Consider the following 17,541-nt stretch of genomic DNA (forward strand, 5'->3'; position numbering starts at 1 on the left):
TGTAATGGCTGCACTGATGTTAACTTAAAGGTAAAGGGTAAAGGGACCCCTGACCATTCGGTCCAGTCGTGACCGACTCTGGGGTTGCGGCACTCATCTTGCATTATTGGCCAAGGGAGCCAGTGTACAGCTTCCAGGTGATGTGGCCAGCATGACAAAGCCATTTCTGGCGAACCAGAGCAGCACACGGAAACACCATTTACCTTCCCGCCGGAGCAGTACCTATTTATCTACTTGCACTTTGATGTGCTTTCGAACTGCTAGGTTGGCAGGAGCTGGGACCAAGCAACAGGAGCTCACGCCATCGCGGGGATTCGAACCGCCGACCTTCTGATCAGCAAGTCCTAGGCTCTGTGGTTTAGACCACAGGGCCACCTGCATTAACTTAGGTTAACCCTAATCTTGGTTTGCTCCTCCCCAAAATCTGAAGCGTTGTTCCAGGGACAGCCAATGTGGTGCCCTGCAGATGTTTTGAACTACAGCTCCCATCTTCCCTAATCACTGACTGTAGGAGAACTGTAGTCCAAAATTTATTGAAGACTCCACATTGGCTACCTGTGTATGTTAATCATAGCTAGGGTTTGTGCATTTGTCATGACTAACCATGATTAGGGCAAGAGAATTCATATACAAGAGGAGTGCAACAAATCCTCCAGTCCATTCCTGATCCTTCAAGGGGCTGACATTGCTGTGACTACTCCAGCCTCAAAAACAAAAATGATGAAAATCTCAGTGGCTTAAGTCCCAGCTCTTTTAAGTTCAGGAATTCAATAGTTTGAGTTGGCAAGAAGTGACCAGTCAAGTTTTTTTTTTGTAGCTTGCAAACACTGTCTCTGAAATAAGGTAATCACTTTGAGTCTCTCCTCTGCTATGAAATTGAAGAGCATCCGTTCTCAGTTCTTATACAAACTTTTAGTGGTAATATGCTTCACAGTAGCCTTTTTAAGTTCCAATACCATCATACTGGTGGAGTGGGCAAGGGACTTGTCTGATGGACAATGCTGAAGAGGCAGAAGAGAGACCGTGATTCAAATATAGTGATGTGGACCTCACATGGTGGTTTGCAAGTTAACGAATTCTGATAAATTCTTGGTTTTTTAAAAAGGTTGTTTTTTTTAAAGGATGTGTTAATGTAATTTTAAACAAAGGGAGGGAAGAAAGTAACTTTTCCTTGTGTGCATTAGTCCTTTGGTGTTCACTGGTAGCTGTGGTGGGTCAACTTGCTTTATTCTGCCTACTCCTTTATATATATATATATAAAACGATGGCATTTATTGCTTTCCGTTTTGCTGATGTGTTGGGCATTAGCACAGAATGACAACTGTGCCTGCCCCCTACCCCAAAGGTAGAATTGTAAGGTTGGCTTAAAGGAATTAATTAAAGGAAAACGTACCCCTGACCATTAAGTCCAGTCGCAGACGACTCTGGGGTTGCGGCACTCATCTCGCTTCACAGGCCGAGGGATCCGACGTTTGTCCAGACAGTTTTTCCGGGTCATGTGGCCAGCATGACTAAGCCACTTCTGGCGAACCAGAGCAGCCATTTACCTTCCCGCCCAAGCAGTACCTATTTATCTACTTGCACTTTGACGGGCTTTCAAACTGCTAGGTGGGCAGGAGCTGGGACTGAGCAACGGGAGCTCATCCCATCGCGGAGATTCGAACTGCCAACCTTCTGATCGGCAAGTCCTAGGCTCTGTGGTTTAGACCACAGCGCCACCCGCGTCCCAATTATAATTAGGAACACATTAAAAAATACAGATTCTAGTAACAGCAACAGCATAACAAGAGGAGAAAATCAGCAACTAGGTATCTAAAATACAAAGATGGCATCCAAGTACAGAATCTTTTCTCAAAGGTAAACTAGGTAACTGCTTTTAAAATGTCAGGTGGTGTTAGGCTGATGAGAGGAGAAATGAGAGAATGACCTCCCTCTTCCTTCCCATTGCAGCTAGATCTGGATCTTGTACTGCCATTACTGCCACTCCCTTATCTCCCCTTCCCATTCTGAATATGTCTGCAGAGAGAGGGTGGGTGTGTTTTACCAAACTTCTGAGTGGCATAATAGGAGCAGCTTTCTGCTCGTGACCATACTTTGTCCATGCCAAGCATAGCTATGAAGGAAGAAAGGGCTGTCCAACGATAGCTCAGTTGGTTAGTGTGGTGCTGATAACACCAAGGTCAAAGGTTCAATCCCCATATGGGACAGCTGCATATTCCTGCATTGCAGGAAGTTGGACTTGAGGATGCCCAGGGTCTCTTCCGACTACAGTTCTATGTTGCCCTTATTGTCCATTCATAAAGCTAATTTGTGGGGTGGAGCAGGACCACACACTTTTGGGCCCGCAATATCTCCTGCAGCTGTGCATAGTGGGGCCTGCTGAGGGGCTTGGCAACACCCTGTTTTCTCCATCATAGTCAGACATACTTTGTAGGCAGGCTGCTGTTGGCTCTGGCCATAAGTCTGTATAGAACACGGGTGGGGGGCCTGCGGCCCTCCAGGTGTTGCTGCATTACAACTCCCATAATCTCTGACCATTGAGCATGCTGGCTAGAACTGATGGGAGCTGGAGTCCGTAGGTTCCCCACCCGTGGCTTAGACAAAAAGAGCATGTTGGGAGCTGGCTGCTTGTAGATTAAAAATAAATAGAAAGGAGGATAGCCTGCCAAGTCACAAGGTCCAGGCTTTTCAGCAGTTTCTTGTTCAAAAGAGTTTACTTTTTGTCCTCAGCTTGCTTGGAACACTTATTCATAGTAAAGGACACGAGCAAAACCAAGCATAGCAAAATATATTGGATAAACACTGGGAGCAAATGCTATTTTTAGCTGCTCTGCGTATTCCCTGCTGTTCTCCACCAGATTCGAAATGTGCACAGAAAACATGCAGGAGGGCTTAGCTATTCTAGGCAAGTCCTCCTCGTGACCCTTTCCCTTCTGAACACCCGAATGCAGAAAACGTGGGGTGGATTAAAGATGAAAGCAAAGGCAAGTCACAGCAGCAGCCTTTCCATAACCGCCGTTTGAGTTTGCTTTCTCAATGACAGAAGCTGAACAGAGCGCTTCCAGAAAAAACTCAAGGCAAGCTAAGTCAACTCACCAGGCATAAATTGGGGAGTCACTTGATCTGAACACAAAAAGCAAAATGTGCATTCCGGTTGCATTCTTCATGGGCCAGGCCACTGTTGATCCCAAATGCTGTATCTCCCAATGACTAGGTGGTTGGCAGAAGTAGTAATCTTATACGTCTTGTAAAAATGGACACCTAGCACAGGAATGGGGGACCATTGTGAAGGCTAGCTGCCTTGTGGGGGCTACATACCATTTGCACACCCCTTTCTGTCATCCATCCAGACAGGGAAGAAACATCAGAGCTCATGGACATGTTCCAGCTAGGCAAAAATACTAAAGGAGGTTGCAAAGAGAGCCTGGGGAGGGCTGTGGCCCTTGTTTGATTCTGAGGGCCAAATAGAGAGGGCTGCATCCCCCCAGGCCTAAGTCTCCTTATCCTCATCCCTGATCTAGTAACATGCCTGGTATACTGCAGTAGTGACCCAATGCTTCGCTTTCTATTTTTATTCCTCTTTTATGTTTTGGAAGAACTAGTGAGGGGGGTCAAATGTTCCTGGGTCTAGTGTCCAGAAAATATAATGGCTTCCAAGAATTAGAAGCTCCCCATCTGAGAGGATGCATGTAGCCAAGGTTCATAAGTTATGAGACAGGGGACTCCACTTCTAGCCAACCATAACTTTTTCTGTAGTAATCTTATCCTTAAGTACACAACACTTCAATATAACAGGCTATGAGGTGATAACTCCACTATCTGCCCTCCTGTACAAAATGCTGTCATCACCAATCCAGCATCGCTAAAGATAACCAGCTGAGGAATCCCAGCTAAGCCTTGTTGCTATTTTGCCCTCCTCTGCAGTAATAATAAGGAACAAATGGAACTGGGTAAGCTGATGCATCTAGAATATGAATGAACAGCAGACAAGGAACCGGCTGCAAGCTGAAGGCACTTTATTTGTGTTCTGAAACTGACCTCAGTCACGCCGCACATGAAGGCGAAAGGGCGGAGTGGTGGAAAAAGCCCTGCTCTGACGTATTTATACAAATTAATAGCTTGTCACCCTGAAGCTGATGAATAATTTTGCGGGATATAAATGGCAAGCTGGAGTCCAAAAATAGATCGGTTTGCTGCAGACCTGTCTGCCTCAGCTACACTGCCAGAATACAAACAAGATCCCTTGCTGGGTTTCTCTGCAGAGCCAAGGAAATCGCTGCTCAAAGATATAGGGTCACATTTCTGAAGCAATGTCCCCAAACCTAAGTAGCAGCGGAAGAAGGAATCATTGCACAATATATACACTCTGCTGATTTGCTTATGCTACCTCGATTGCCCCCTGCCCCTTGGTGGAAATTTCCTATTTTGCTAGTGAAACTATTACGGTAGTCCTGACATTTTGCTTCTGCAGTTGACCTGATGCAGCATATTCATTCTGGAAAAGCACATGGGGAGACATGCCTGTGGACATTCGATGGGCATCAGCATGGCATGTTCCTCCATCCTCAGTCCCCTGCCCTCTTCTCAGCTGGCAACACGTGGACTGGCTGGTGTTATTCTCACATGGCAAAGTTCTTCCCCAGGGCTCCATGACATCCAGCCATCACCATTCGCACAGATGAGAGCCTCTCCATTCATAAAGAGGCAACACTTGATTCACAATGCACCATTTGTTCCTGCGTATTCCTAAAATAGCATCAGGGTATGTGTTTTGTTCGTGGCAACGTGGCAACCTACAGATGCCCCGTATGAGGAGCAATATACATTTGTGGAAGGGTTTTGCATACAGTTCCTCCCTACACGAGAAGCTGCTATGGGGAGGCAGGAAGGGTGATCCCTTAGGGAAGCGCTGTGGCTCAGGGACAGAGCATCTGTCTTGTGTGCAGAAGGTTGTATGTTCAATCCTTGGCATCTCCATGTAGGGCCGAGAGAGGCCCTTGTCTGAGATGCCAGAGAGCTGCTGCCAGTCAGTGTAGACGTTGCTGATCTAGATGGGCAAGAATATAAGGCAGTTTCCTAAGTCCCTATTCAGCAGTCTTGGTTGCTTGTGGGTTCAGTTCAGACACCTGCAAATTCATCTGCATGTGTGCTGCTGCCTTTGTGGAGCCACTCTCTTCGCAACTGAGAAGTGCTTGAGTGCAGGAATCCCCCTTCCTGCAAAAAAAGGCTAGTAGACGTTGATAGCCTTACTCTCCCTGAATTTGTCTAATGAAGATAAACACAATAATCTGGAAACCAAGCCTTATGAGGAACGGCTGAGGGAGTTGGGTAGGTTTGGCCTGGAGAAGATTGAGAGGGGATATCATAGCCACCTTTCAAATATATAAAGGGCTGGCACATGGAAGATGGAGAAAGCTTATTTTCTGCTGCTCCAGAGAGGTAGGACCCAAACCAACGGATTTAAGTTACAAGAAAGGCGAGTCCAAGTAAACATAAGAACTTTCAGACTGTAAGAGCTGTTTGACAGTGGAACGGATTCCCTTGTAAAGCAGTGGACTCATCTTCATTGGAGGTTTTTAAACAGAGGTTAGATGGCCATTTGTTATGGATTCTTTAGTTATGGTTCCTGTTTTGCAGGAGGTTGGACTGGACAACCCTCCAACTCTACAATTATACGACTGTCTTTTTTTAATGAGTGAAATGCAAGACAAAGTTTGGGGTTGGTGAAAAGGTCATTGCAGTGCTAGTGAGAGGGGTGTGGAGAGCTCATAGTTGAGCTTTTCCAACTCTTACCATTCTGAGCCAACGTTTCTTAAATGCAAAAATATATCATGTGTGGCACTGTTCAGAACATTTGAAAATGGATAAAGATGAAATATCATTCCTTGGGGAAAACCTAATTGTGTATCCTAGGAAAAAGCTGATACTGAAAGACACACTATTTCTGTACCGGAAGTTGTCTCATCTCTATGCATCCATCCATCCATCCATTGCCCCATTTAGGCATGGGTTAGAATAATCTAAGCACCAGTTACTTGATATTTGGGATGTGAGGACTAGGAACTTCTCTCACTACATAATCACGTAGCCTTGGGGACCAAGCACATGGAACAGATTGGCTTACCAATATAGTGGTAACACACAGCGTTGTTTACATTTCACAGCCATAGGCAAGTTCCTCCACTGCGACTTATGTCCCATAGACATTTAGCTTAGATCTTTTGGCTTCACGGTTGTCCCATTCCAGAAGTGGTGCGGCAACAGACTAAATGCAGACCCAGACCTAGCTATGCAATGAGTAATCTCGTCATCCGCATCAAGGCTGGCAGTGAGAGCACGCTCCCTAAATATAGCAGGGTATAAGGTTAAGAGGAGCCTTGCCAGTTGCAATGGGTGCGTGAACGTGCACATTCCCAGGAAGAGGCCCAGGCAGTACTTACGTTTGCTTTAACCCCCCTGGGAAAGAGCAATCAGCTATTCAAGGGAAAGTCATCGGAGTCGCGCAATCTTACGTGTGTTCATTTCAACGGGCCCGCAGTAAGTCTCAGTCATAATTAAAATAGTACCATCGGCAAAATGGGAAATCAGAGCATGAGTAAGTCATGGCCCTTTCACTTTCCTGGGTGATCATGGAGAAGCAGAGGTCCAGTACTGAGGTCTGTCTGCTGAACTGCCTCAACTTTTTACATTCAAAAATATTTTTACACTCAAAAATATTGTGACCAATCTGATTAAAAGCAGTGACCAATCTATTTTTTTAAAAACCTAACTTTTTAATGACACATTTTTGCATAGCTGCCAAGTTATCCCTTATTTTAAGGGATTTTCCCTTATGCTGAATAGGCTTCCTCGCGAGAAAAGGGAAAACTTGGCAGCTATGCATTTTTGGGCTGTGGTGTGAGGTAGGGTGCTTTATGTTATGTTATGTTATGTTATGTTATGTTACCTTTTCCCCTGACAGGACTCAAGATAACTTATATATAAAAATAAGAACCATTGAAAACTTGAATTAAATTGAATTGAACATTGATAGAATTAAAGCAGTCATAGGCAAACTCGGCCCTCCTAGCTAAAAAGACAAGTGGTCAGGGATGATGGGAATTGTAGTCCCAAAACATCTGGAGGGCTGAGTTTGCCTGTGCTTGAATTAAAGCAACCAGTGTAATTCTTTCAGAATCAGTGCAGTGTGATTTCATCTGGCTGCATAAGTTAATGTTCTTGCAGCCACATTCTGCACTAATTGAAGCTTCCAGGTAGTCTTCAAGGGCAACCCCATGTACAGTAAAATACAGTAATCCAAATGGGAGGTTACCAGAGCATGGGTCACTGCAGCTAGGCTACCTCTGTCAAATGGTCAAAGCAGGGAACCAGAAAGATGGAAAAAGGAACGTCACACAACCAAGACTACATGAGCCTCTAGAGCAGGCATCCCCAAACTTTGGCGCTCCAGATGTTTTGGACTACAATTCCCATCTTCCCCGACCACTGGTCCTGTTAGCTAGGGATCATGGGAGTTGTAGGCCAAAACATCTGGAGGGCTGCAGTTTGGGGATGCCTGCTCTAGAGACAATGCTGGATTGATGAGTACCCCTCCGTCCCCTGGTGTATCTGCTCCTTCAAGGGAAGTACAATCCCATCCAGGACAGGCTGTACACCTAATTACTTGACACAAGAATCGTTTACCCATAATGCCTATTCTCACCCACTTCCTTCAAGGCTTGTTCTATGATTAAATGGTTGTCACCTGAAATCTTCAATAATTTATCACATTGGTTTTAGATGAATCAATTACATCTGCATAAATGTACACATGTATAATAAAGCAATATGGCATGGGGAGGGGAGACGATAACCTGCATCCCTGCCCCATGTGCCCCAACTGTGGCTATTTGAACATCTTTTTAAAGAAAGTAAAGCTTTATAAATGCAATCACATAATTAATGTCTTATTTAGCTTCATCCTACATGGGAAGATGTAGCACTTCAAAGGTGGCATTTTTTTGTATATGCTTGTCTAAAAGTTTTTTCCCCGAATTCTGTCTTTTCAAAGCAATCACAAAGTTTTAAATGGATTAATGTAACCAATTAATCAACTAAGGGTTGAATTCAAGGCTAGTCCTACTCAGAATAGACCCACTGAAATTAATAAGCCTAAATCTGTCATGTCTGTTCAGGATCCCACTGGCGAAATTAGGGGTTTTGCTAATCTTCAATATGTCTGGGTTTTTCAACAGAACCAGGAAGTGTCCAGACAACTTTTGTGTCCAGATTTTTTACATCTTGAAATATGGCAGCCCTACCCCCGCCACCCACACTTACATTTCTTAACCTAAATAGAGCTGCACTGCCATCTGGTGTTGGTCCATGTTACAGCCTTAGAAAGAGCTGTCCAAAAACCTATGGCAAATTGCTTAGCAAGTAATTTCTCAAGCGGACTTAGATCTACCGGTAATAGGCAAGACCTCACATTTACATCATGGGGGCAATCTATAAGGTGTGATTTGAAGCTGGGGTGGGTCAGGCATGGAGAAGCTGAGATAGAAAAGCTAGACTGGAAACAGGCAATATTCCCTTTTGGAGGAATAGCAGGAAGAGGCATTTACATCAGGGGTGGATAGTCTTCAAGACCACAAGATCTACTTAGCTTTGACTAGAATCATGAGGCTTTGTAACCAGAGCCAGATGCAAAACAGTAATTTAGTCAGAAAGACATATACCAGGAATTAAGGAACAGGGTGTCTGAGCACCTGCTCAGTTCAGTGATTAGCACGAAAATCAAGCTCAGAAGCCCTTTCTACACACCACTGGTTTTCCCTCAAGCATCCTTTTTCAGTCACCCAATTTAAGTGAGAAAAGCTTTTTGTTGGCTGTTGTTAGATCATTGGGACTCTGAAATGCTTGCTGACTATAGACTCATCAATAGATCTCTTAAAGGTAAAGGTAAAGGGACCCCTGACCATTAGGTCCAGTCGTGACCAACTCTGGGGTTGCGCGCTCATCTCGCATTATTGGCCGAGGGAGCCGGCATATAGCTTCCAGGTCATGTGGCCAGCATGACAAAGCCGCTTCTGGCAAACCAGAGCAGCACATGGAAACGCCGTTTACCTTCCCGCTGTAGCGGTTCCTATTTATCTACTTGCATTTTGATGTGCTTTCGAACTGCTAGGTTGGCAGGAGCTGGGACCAAGCAACGGGAGCTCACCCCGACATGGGGATTCGAACCGCCGACCTTCTGATCAGCAAGCCCTAGGCTCAGTGGTTTAACCACAGCGCCACCTGGGTCATCTCTTAGTTAGGTCTCAATCCACCTTTTGCCTATCCTTCCTTTGCATTAGTCCAAACAAGATATGCTGAAGAGTGGCTGGGCACCAAAAAAAACAGCCGCATGAAGACAGAAACTATTATAGGGGATGAAGGCCAAGCTGAACTTCATGACCAAGTGGGGAATCTGAACCCTATAACAATTGATTCTTTGTTATATAGGAATACTGGTATTCCCAATTTTGTGTCAAGTTCACCCTTGTGGCAGCTGTTGTGTAGCCTGCCACATCCCCTTGTGGCAGCCATTTTGTGACTGTACCATCATATACGTGGAACAGAACCGTTATCATGGAGAGTCAGACTGATGTCTGGAATCAGCCTTTAATGCTCCAACATAAGGCCTAACAGACCTGGACCTGGAATTGCTTTCTCTTTGTAACCATTCTATTGGGTTGTTTTTGTTTTTATTATGTATTTTGTGATTTTACGTTGTAACCACACTGAGATCTGCGGGTATAGGGTGGTATATGAATTTAATTAATTCATTCATTCATTATTAATAACCAAGCAAATTATTCTGAATCTCTCTAGGTAACACGTATGCAGTAGTAACTAGCAGAATGTCACATGGCAGGTAAAGTATGAGAAGCAATACACTAATGGAGAGGATCAAAGACTGGTTATCCGTTACAGATACGCTGAGAGAATTTCTCACACAGCTACTTTTCGTTTCAAGGTCACGAGAACAGCAATTGCTTGATATCTGCTTTAATACTCCCTCTCCAAGAAATGCATATGGAATGTTACAGCCAGTGACATATAGCTCACATCTGTATGATTGATACACCCATTCAACTTGTCCACAGTGCAACACTATGAAAGAGGCAGACAATTCACTGGAACTTTCCCCAACCCAGCTTAGACCCTGACACTCAAACAAGGAAACCAGAGCTAACAGAGATGTTGCACCCTGGCTATAAGAAGCCATGTCCATTGCTGTCCAAGAGTCTTAACAACTACAGGGGGGAAAGCAGCAGGTTCCTGGCTGGTAGCCTGATGCCTTAGTGTGCTTAAACTCTTTACCCTGCACTCTTAAGCTTTATTTAGTTTTGCTGGGCTTCCCTTAGACTTTAAAACGTTTTATGCAGGCTAGTCCTGTGCATTGTGTTCTGTAGGCTGTGTGCCTTGCTGTGCTTTATTCTTCCTCTACATGAATAAAGCCAAATAAAAAAATTCTTTCAGTAGCACCTTAAATACCAACTAAGTTTTTATTTTGGTATGAGCTTTCGTGTGCATGCACACTTCAGTATCTGATGAAGTGTGCATGCACACGAAAGCTCATACCAAAATAAAAACTTAGTTGTTCTTTAAGGTGCTACTGAAGGAATTTTTTTATTTTGTTTCGACTCAGACCAACACGGCTACCTACCTGCAACTATGAATAAAGCCAGTAAGTCTTCACCTGAAAGTGTGCTTATTGTCTCTGAATCCACAAAGCACAGCTGCCCTTGGTAGAACAGGTGCCCACGGCATTCTCTCAAAATTCCAGTGTGCCCCTGGGACCATAAAGGTTGGCAGCCTAATTAAAACACAGGCTCCTACATGGGGTGGGGGACTATTAGACAGCTGTGTCTGAGCAACAAACTTCCGCTTTGACTGGCCCTAAAAAAAACCAATCCATGCCAGAGAATGATCTCCCATGTGAGACTTGCTCTGCTCCACAGGAAGAACTGAGGGGGGAGACTTTCTGCAGGCAATGACTTTTCCACCTGCCCTGCCCCGCCCTCCAGTCCCAGACCATGACGTTGAGAACAGCAGAAGCAGCTGGGAAGGGAGTTCAGGAATATTTTTTCAAAAGTAAGTTGTGTGTTCTTGTTTCTAATTTGATCCTTTTACAGGTACATGGTTTTCTATCTTTGGGGTATTTTACACATTGTGATTTGCTGTTATTTTTATTGGTTATAGATTAGTAATTATTTATTGTAATAAAGGCAAACTGTTTAATTATTTTTGCTGATGTCTAATTTTACTGTGCTGGAGGAGACTCTTGAGAGTCCCCTGGACTGCAAGATCAAACCTATCCATTCTTAAGGAAATCAGCCCTGAGTGCTCACTGGAAGGACAGATCCTGAAGCTGAGGCTCCAATACTTTGGCCACCTCATGAGAAGAGAAGACTCCCTGGAAAAGACCCTGATGTTGGGAAAGATGGGAAAGACTGAGGCCACAAGGAGAAGGGGACGACAGAGGATGAGATGGTTGGACAGTGTTCTCAAAGCCACCAACATGAGTCTGACCAAACTGCGGGAGGCAGTGGAAGACAGGAGTGCCTGGCGTGCTCTGGTCCATGGGGTCATGAAGAGTCGGACACGACTAAACAACAACAACAATTTTACTGTTTACTATTAGATTCTGATGTATTGTTGAATGTTGCTTTATTTGATATAAGTTGTTTATTTTAAAGTTATTGTGACTTTTTATATTGGATCAGATAGTTACTATTAATGTTTGCTGTATTATTGTTGTTGTTGTGTTGGAACCCGCCCACAGTGGCTAGGACAACCTAGCCAAATGGGCGGGGTATAAATACATATTATTATTCCAGCATTGCAGGGGGTTGACTAGATGCCCCTTCGGGTCCCTTCTCACTCTACGAGTCTACGATTCGCCCTTGGTCACATGCTCAGTACATACAAGGATCTCAGCGATCCTGACGACTAGCTGAGAAGCCCATGCCTAAGAACCATCTCCATGCACAGGGCAGGTGGATCACCTCAGCCACCGGCTTGCCGCTGCTTGCCTTACTTTGGCTTCAGATGCGCGCCGGGAAACAAAAGCCCGAGGAGCGCTGGGCTGCCAACCGTCGTTCCCCGCGCGGAGAAGCGAGAGAACGGCCGTCCGCCTGCAGCGTTTCGTCGCGCCGGAAATGACGCCCCGCTCGAGCGGAAGCCGGAAGCGTCGGCCGCGGCTGGCGGAGGCGGAGGGGTGTGGGAGGCGTACGCCGTTTGTGGTCTCTTCCTTCCCCTCCGCCGGAGCCCCGTGAGGTGAGGAGGGCGCCCATGACGACCTGGGTCCTTCCCGGAGCGTAGCCGGCGTGGCGACTGAGGGGGAAGCGAAGAGAGCCGGCAAGCCAGTTCGCGCTGGGGTCCTCCTTCTCGGGCGACCGGGTGAGTGGCATGCGGGGGGGACGGACCCTCTGATACCCTGAGCTTCGGGGTGGCTTCGGGTGTCCAGGCGAGCTGGGGCCCCGCTAATCGCGCTCCTTTGAGCCCCGAAGTCGCCCTGCAGGTGAGAGCTATTCGAGGTGGCTTCCTAGCGACGCCTTGCCTCCTCACCTGTGGCCAGAGAATCAGAGAACTGTAGAGCTGGAAGGGACCCCAGGGGTAATCGAGTCCAACCCCTTGCAATGCAGGAATCTCAACTAACACACCCGTGACAGATGGCCACCTAACCTCTGCTTATAAGCCTCCAAGGAAGGAGAATTCACCAACTGCCGAGGGAGTCCGTTCCACTGACAGCACAGCACCCACTCTTTAGTCCGGTTTTTTTTTACTCTCAGTTCCTTTCTCATCGCTACACGCCTCTGTCAGATTTAAGTGCTACTTTCACAGTAACAAGAAGAATGGGAATAAATGGAGCCTGGTGACACACGTGTGTGTGTGTCCGTCCGTCCGTCCGTCCTGCCCCCTGCCCCTGTGATGGAAATTCACTGAATCTAAGTGGCTTGTGGGTGTACCTGTAGAATCATAGAATCATAGAGTTGGAAGAGACCACAAGGGGCATCCAGTCCAACCCCCTGCCAAGCAGGAAACACCATCAAAGCATTCTCCTCCTTTGTAGGAGGAGAGGAGCCTCGATATCCACATACAAAAGGAAGCTGCAGTGTTCATACCAACTTCTAGTGTTCATACCAACTTAGGTGTCCCAACACCTGATCAACAGTGTCAGTTAACATACTTGATTCATATCAAAAGTAATCTTTTACTCCCAGGGGACTCAGTCTCTTCTCTGCTCCCCAGCTGTCATCAATGACTGTGTGGGATAAGGTGATAGTGGTAAGCCTAGTTTTCTGCTGCTTCCAGGCTTGAAACCAATATGTAGGTCCTTAACTTCTGAATGTAGCTGTCCAGTGCTGGAAATTCTAGGCACTATTCCCAGTCCAGATGTGAATGTGCACAGAGAAGATAGCTCTATTTGCCTCACTTTCATGGGATCTGCAGAGAATATTTAACCATCTGCTGTTATTCAGATGGCCTGTTAGAAGTACACACTGCACAAGCATTTTTAAATGTCGATAAAGGAGTATTTAACCTTGCATTTCCTACTAATTTGGATCTTTAGTGGCTTTCAAAGCCACTGTTCTTCAGTACAGTAATGCATATTCTGTTTTACTGCACTGGTACAGAGGAGCTTACTTCCATTTTCCTGATTAGTATCAGTCCAGTTTTTGACACATTTGTGAAGTAATGCGGAAATGACTGGGCATTAGTCGGGGATATGTATTCTAGAACCCTCTCACTTTCCTTTAAATTACTGATTTTCTCAGAAAGCTACTGATGCTAATTGGGTTGTATCTAATTCTAAATGTGACCGTGAGGATGCAAATGCAGTTTATTATTTTTTAGCAGGAAACATAATAGGCTTTATTTAATATTATTTGTTTTGTAGCAGTTATAAAATATGATTAAGTATCTCCACGGAATGACTGTGTGTGGTGTAGCCTGGCATGGAAAAATATTTTCCTCAGCGACATAAGAACTTGTCATGAATGTGTGATCTCAGTGATGCATCAATATATTCCATTGTTTGGTGGGAAGAAACAATTAGTTTCATTAAAATGCTAAGATATTATATATATATATACTAAGGTTAGTGTTGTTTTAGACATTGAAACTTCGTAATCTAGGTTCTGGGAGTTACATCTTAATAAGTTAAAGAAGCTTAATGAAGAAGGCTTGCAGCATGTGGATCAACTTGAGGGAGGTGGAAGTGATTGTTTTGGTGCTTATTGGTAGTAGAATGTGAAAACTTTTTCAGATAGATCCAAAGCCCATAGGATAGGCATAGGCAAACTTGGCCCTCCAGAAGTTTGGGGACTACAACTTCCATCATCTCTGACCACTGTTCCTGTTAGCTAGGGATGATGGGAGTTGTAGTCCCAAAACATCTGGAGGGCCGAGTTTGCCTATGCCTGCCATAGGAGCTGGTTTTAGGAGATGTGTAGAAATCAGATCATGAAGCTGAGGTTCCAATACTTTGGCCACCTCATGAGGAGAGAAGACTCCCTGGAAAAGACCCTGGTGTTGGGAAAGATGGAGGACACTAGAAGAAGGGGATGACATAGAACGAGATGGTTGGACAGTGTTCTCGAAGCCACCAACATGAGTTTGACCAAACTGCAGGAGGCAGTGGAAGACAGGAGTGCCTGGCATGCTCTGGTTGATGGGGTCACGAAGAGTCGGACACGACTAAATGGCTAAACAACAACAACAGAAATGGGAAGGATTCTTATTAATATATGATGCTTTCCAGAATGTCAAGGTACTTCTGGTTTAGCTATTTTAGTCATTGAATTGCTTATCAGTAGGGATGTCATGCATGTTTACTGGTTACCCAGGGACCTTTTTTATTGATAGGTGGGTATTGCTTTTGTTTGCAACTTCTGACACTATGTTAGGGAGCAGAAGAGAAGCAGGGGAGGGGCTTACTCCTGTTCCTTGCTGTCTTGAAGCTGTTTTTTCTCCAAGGGTGGGAAAGCAGACTGGGTGGTGTGGTTACGTTGAATGGACAGCTGAAGGAAGGGGGAGGCTTAATGGTTAAGCAGCCTTTGCTTTTCCATTCCTAAGCAGAGCCTGTGACGTCGTTTCCCTGTAAATAGCAGTGAAACCATACTAGGCAGATATGAGGCCCAAAGGTCATCCCCCCACATTATGTAGTCCTGCAGAATAGAAAATGCATAGTAGTAAATTTCCAATAAACTCTTATTTCTTCTGATTACTGATAGATTTAGCAAAGAGAGCTAAGAACGCTATTTTGCTGAGGCAATCTAGTTGAAATGTTTAAGAGCATACATACCCACTGTCATTCTTGTTGCTACAATACTGTTATCTCTGTTATCTTCCTGTTATCTCTGTTCTGCGTGTGGTAAATTGGCAACCTTCTAGGCAGGAATGGGGTTGGCCATAGAATGGTATTTTGCTGGGTGTAGTTATGCTGCCTTGGGAATAACTAATCAGTCACAATTAAAAGTGTTAACACTTCTTAATTTAAAACTGTTATATTGCAAATCATCCAGTGTGAAATAAAACAACTTTAATCTACCACAAGCCATGATTATATAAAATGGTAGTTTTAGAGAATAAATATCTTAAGATTCTACAAGTAAAAATAAAATTCTGGCAAATGTTAAGTATATACAGTTGAATATGTGACTGAAAACTTAACATGTGCATGCCTTTACAGAGATGTGGGTTTATTTTTTCTAGAAATTGTAAAATAGCAAGCTGAACTCTCATGTGAAATATAAATAAAACTTCAGGGCATTTCAGATTTACCTGTTCTGCTATCTGCAGAGTTGGTGCTAGTACTTAACAAAGACCTGTGTTGTTCCTACTATCCTTTTATTGTTGTGTTTCTCAAAATGTTTCTTCCCAGGTCCTAACTGTGCCTGCTCAGTTCTGCTTTGCCAGTTGTGCAACTGAGAGGTATTTTGTATGTGACATTTTGTACTCTGGTTTGATGTCAGTATTGAAGTGCAAAATACTCACGTATCAATATCAGATGTGAAGGGTTTGGATATATATAAATAGCCCTTTCACCTTTTAAATATACATGAGAAATAAATGAGAATGAGAAATGATCACAACCATTGCTGGTATGTACTTAAAAACAGATGTTTCATTTTATACACGTGTGCCCTTCACATCTAATGCAGTATAACTGGGACCTGGGTGGCGTTGTGGTCTAAACCACTGAGCCTCTTGAACTTGCTGATCAGAAGGTCAGCAGTTCAAATCCGCATGACAGGGTGAGCTCCTGTTGCTCTGTCCCAGCTTCTACCAAACTAGCAGTTCAAAAGCATACCAGCACGAGTAGAAAAATAGGTACCACTGTGGCAGGAATGTAAAACAGCGTTTCCATGCACTCTGGCACTCATCATGGTATCCCATTGTGCCAGAAGCGGTTTAGTCATACTGGCCACATGACCTGGAAAACTGTCTGTGGACAAACGCCGGCTCCCTCAGCCTGAAAGCGAGATGAGCACCACACCCCATGAGAGGTAGTCCACATTGGTACATGCCAATGATATTGCCTTGTTTGGTCTGTTGAAAAACAACAACAGCATTTTAATCTTAACTGATATTCTAGTGTGTTGGCAGTACAGTTGAAATCCACTAGAGCACAATGTTTTTATTTTATTTTAATTACATGGATTTCTGACCAGGTTGCCATGAATTAAACATACCCTTTAAAATTTTGTTTTTCCATATATTCTGTTTTCCAGAAGCTTGTGGGAAAGGTGGCTTGTTTCATTATGTGTGCGTCAGTCAAATATAACACTCGGGGTCCAGCCCTCATCCCAAGAATGAAGACTAAACACCGCATTTACTACATTGCTCTCTTCTCCATTGTGCTGTTGGGCCTCATTGCTACAGGCATGTTCCAGTTCTGGCCACACTCCATAGAGTCCTCAAATGATTGGACAGTTGAAAAGCGCAGCATTCATGATGTGCCTGTAGTCAAGATTCCAGCAGACAGTGCCATCCCAGAACGAGGAGATCTCAGCTGCAGGATGCATACATGTTTTGATGTCTACCGCTGTGGCTTCAATCCCAAAAATAAGATCAAAGTCTATATTTACTCTCTAAAGAAGTATGTGGATGAATACAACATGCCTGTGAGTCATACCATTTCCAGGGAATACAATGACCTGTTAACCGCCATCTCCGACAGTGACTTCTACACAGATGACATCAATCGTGCCTGTCTCTTCGTGCCATCAATTGACGTACTCAACCAGAATATGCTCCGTATCAAGGAAACCGCTCAGGCTTTGGCACAGCTCTCCCGGTACTTACACATATCTTACTGTGAATGCTAGAGCTACAACAGTAAAACAAGGGTAAGGTGACTAAGGGGGGAAACCAGATAGTCGAGGAGTGCATTGGTTTTCAGTCTTAATTATTGACCACCCTGTTCTCCCACTGTTTGGTAATTATTCATTTGGGCTTAAACATCAAGCAGGCCGATTGCAACTCATTTGAAAGTGCCTGGTTCAGAAA

General features: G+C 44.5%; 1 protein-coding gene across 3 annotated transcripts in view; it reads left to right on the forward strand.

Annotated features, from left to right (window-relative positions):
* Positions 1-10,998: 10,998 nt before the first annotated feature.
* Positions 10,999-17,541, forward strand: part of EXT2 (exostosin glycosyltransferase 2) — an 87,569-nt gene continuing 81,026 nt past the window's right edge. Inside the window, exons 1-3 of one of the 3 annotated variants that reach the window (XM_088669113.1) lie at positions 12,200-12,404; positions 12,494-12,517; positions 16,764-17,329. In XM_088669113.1, the coding sequence (XP_088525239.1) occupies positions 16,794-17,329 (536 nt within the window). In that variant the 5' untranslated portion in view covers positions 12,200-12,404; positions 12,494-12,517; positions 16,764-16,793. Of the gene's footprint in view, positions 11,119-12,199; positions 12,427-12,493; positions 12,518-16,763; positions 17,330-17,541 lie in introns of those variants that run through there. The other 2 variants (XM_035115986.3, XM_035115977.3) reach the window with 2 other exon arrangements.

The sequence above is a fragment of the Zootoca vivipara genome, chromosome 1, assembly GCF_965207765.1.
Source record: "Zootoca vivipara chromosome 1, rZooViv2.hap1.1, whole genome shotgun sequence".
NCBI classification, from domain to species: Eukaryota; Metazoa; Chordata; class Lepidosauria; order Squamata; family Lacertidae; genus Zootoca; species Zootoca vivipara.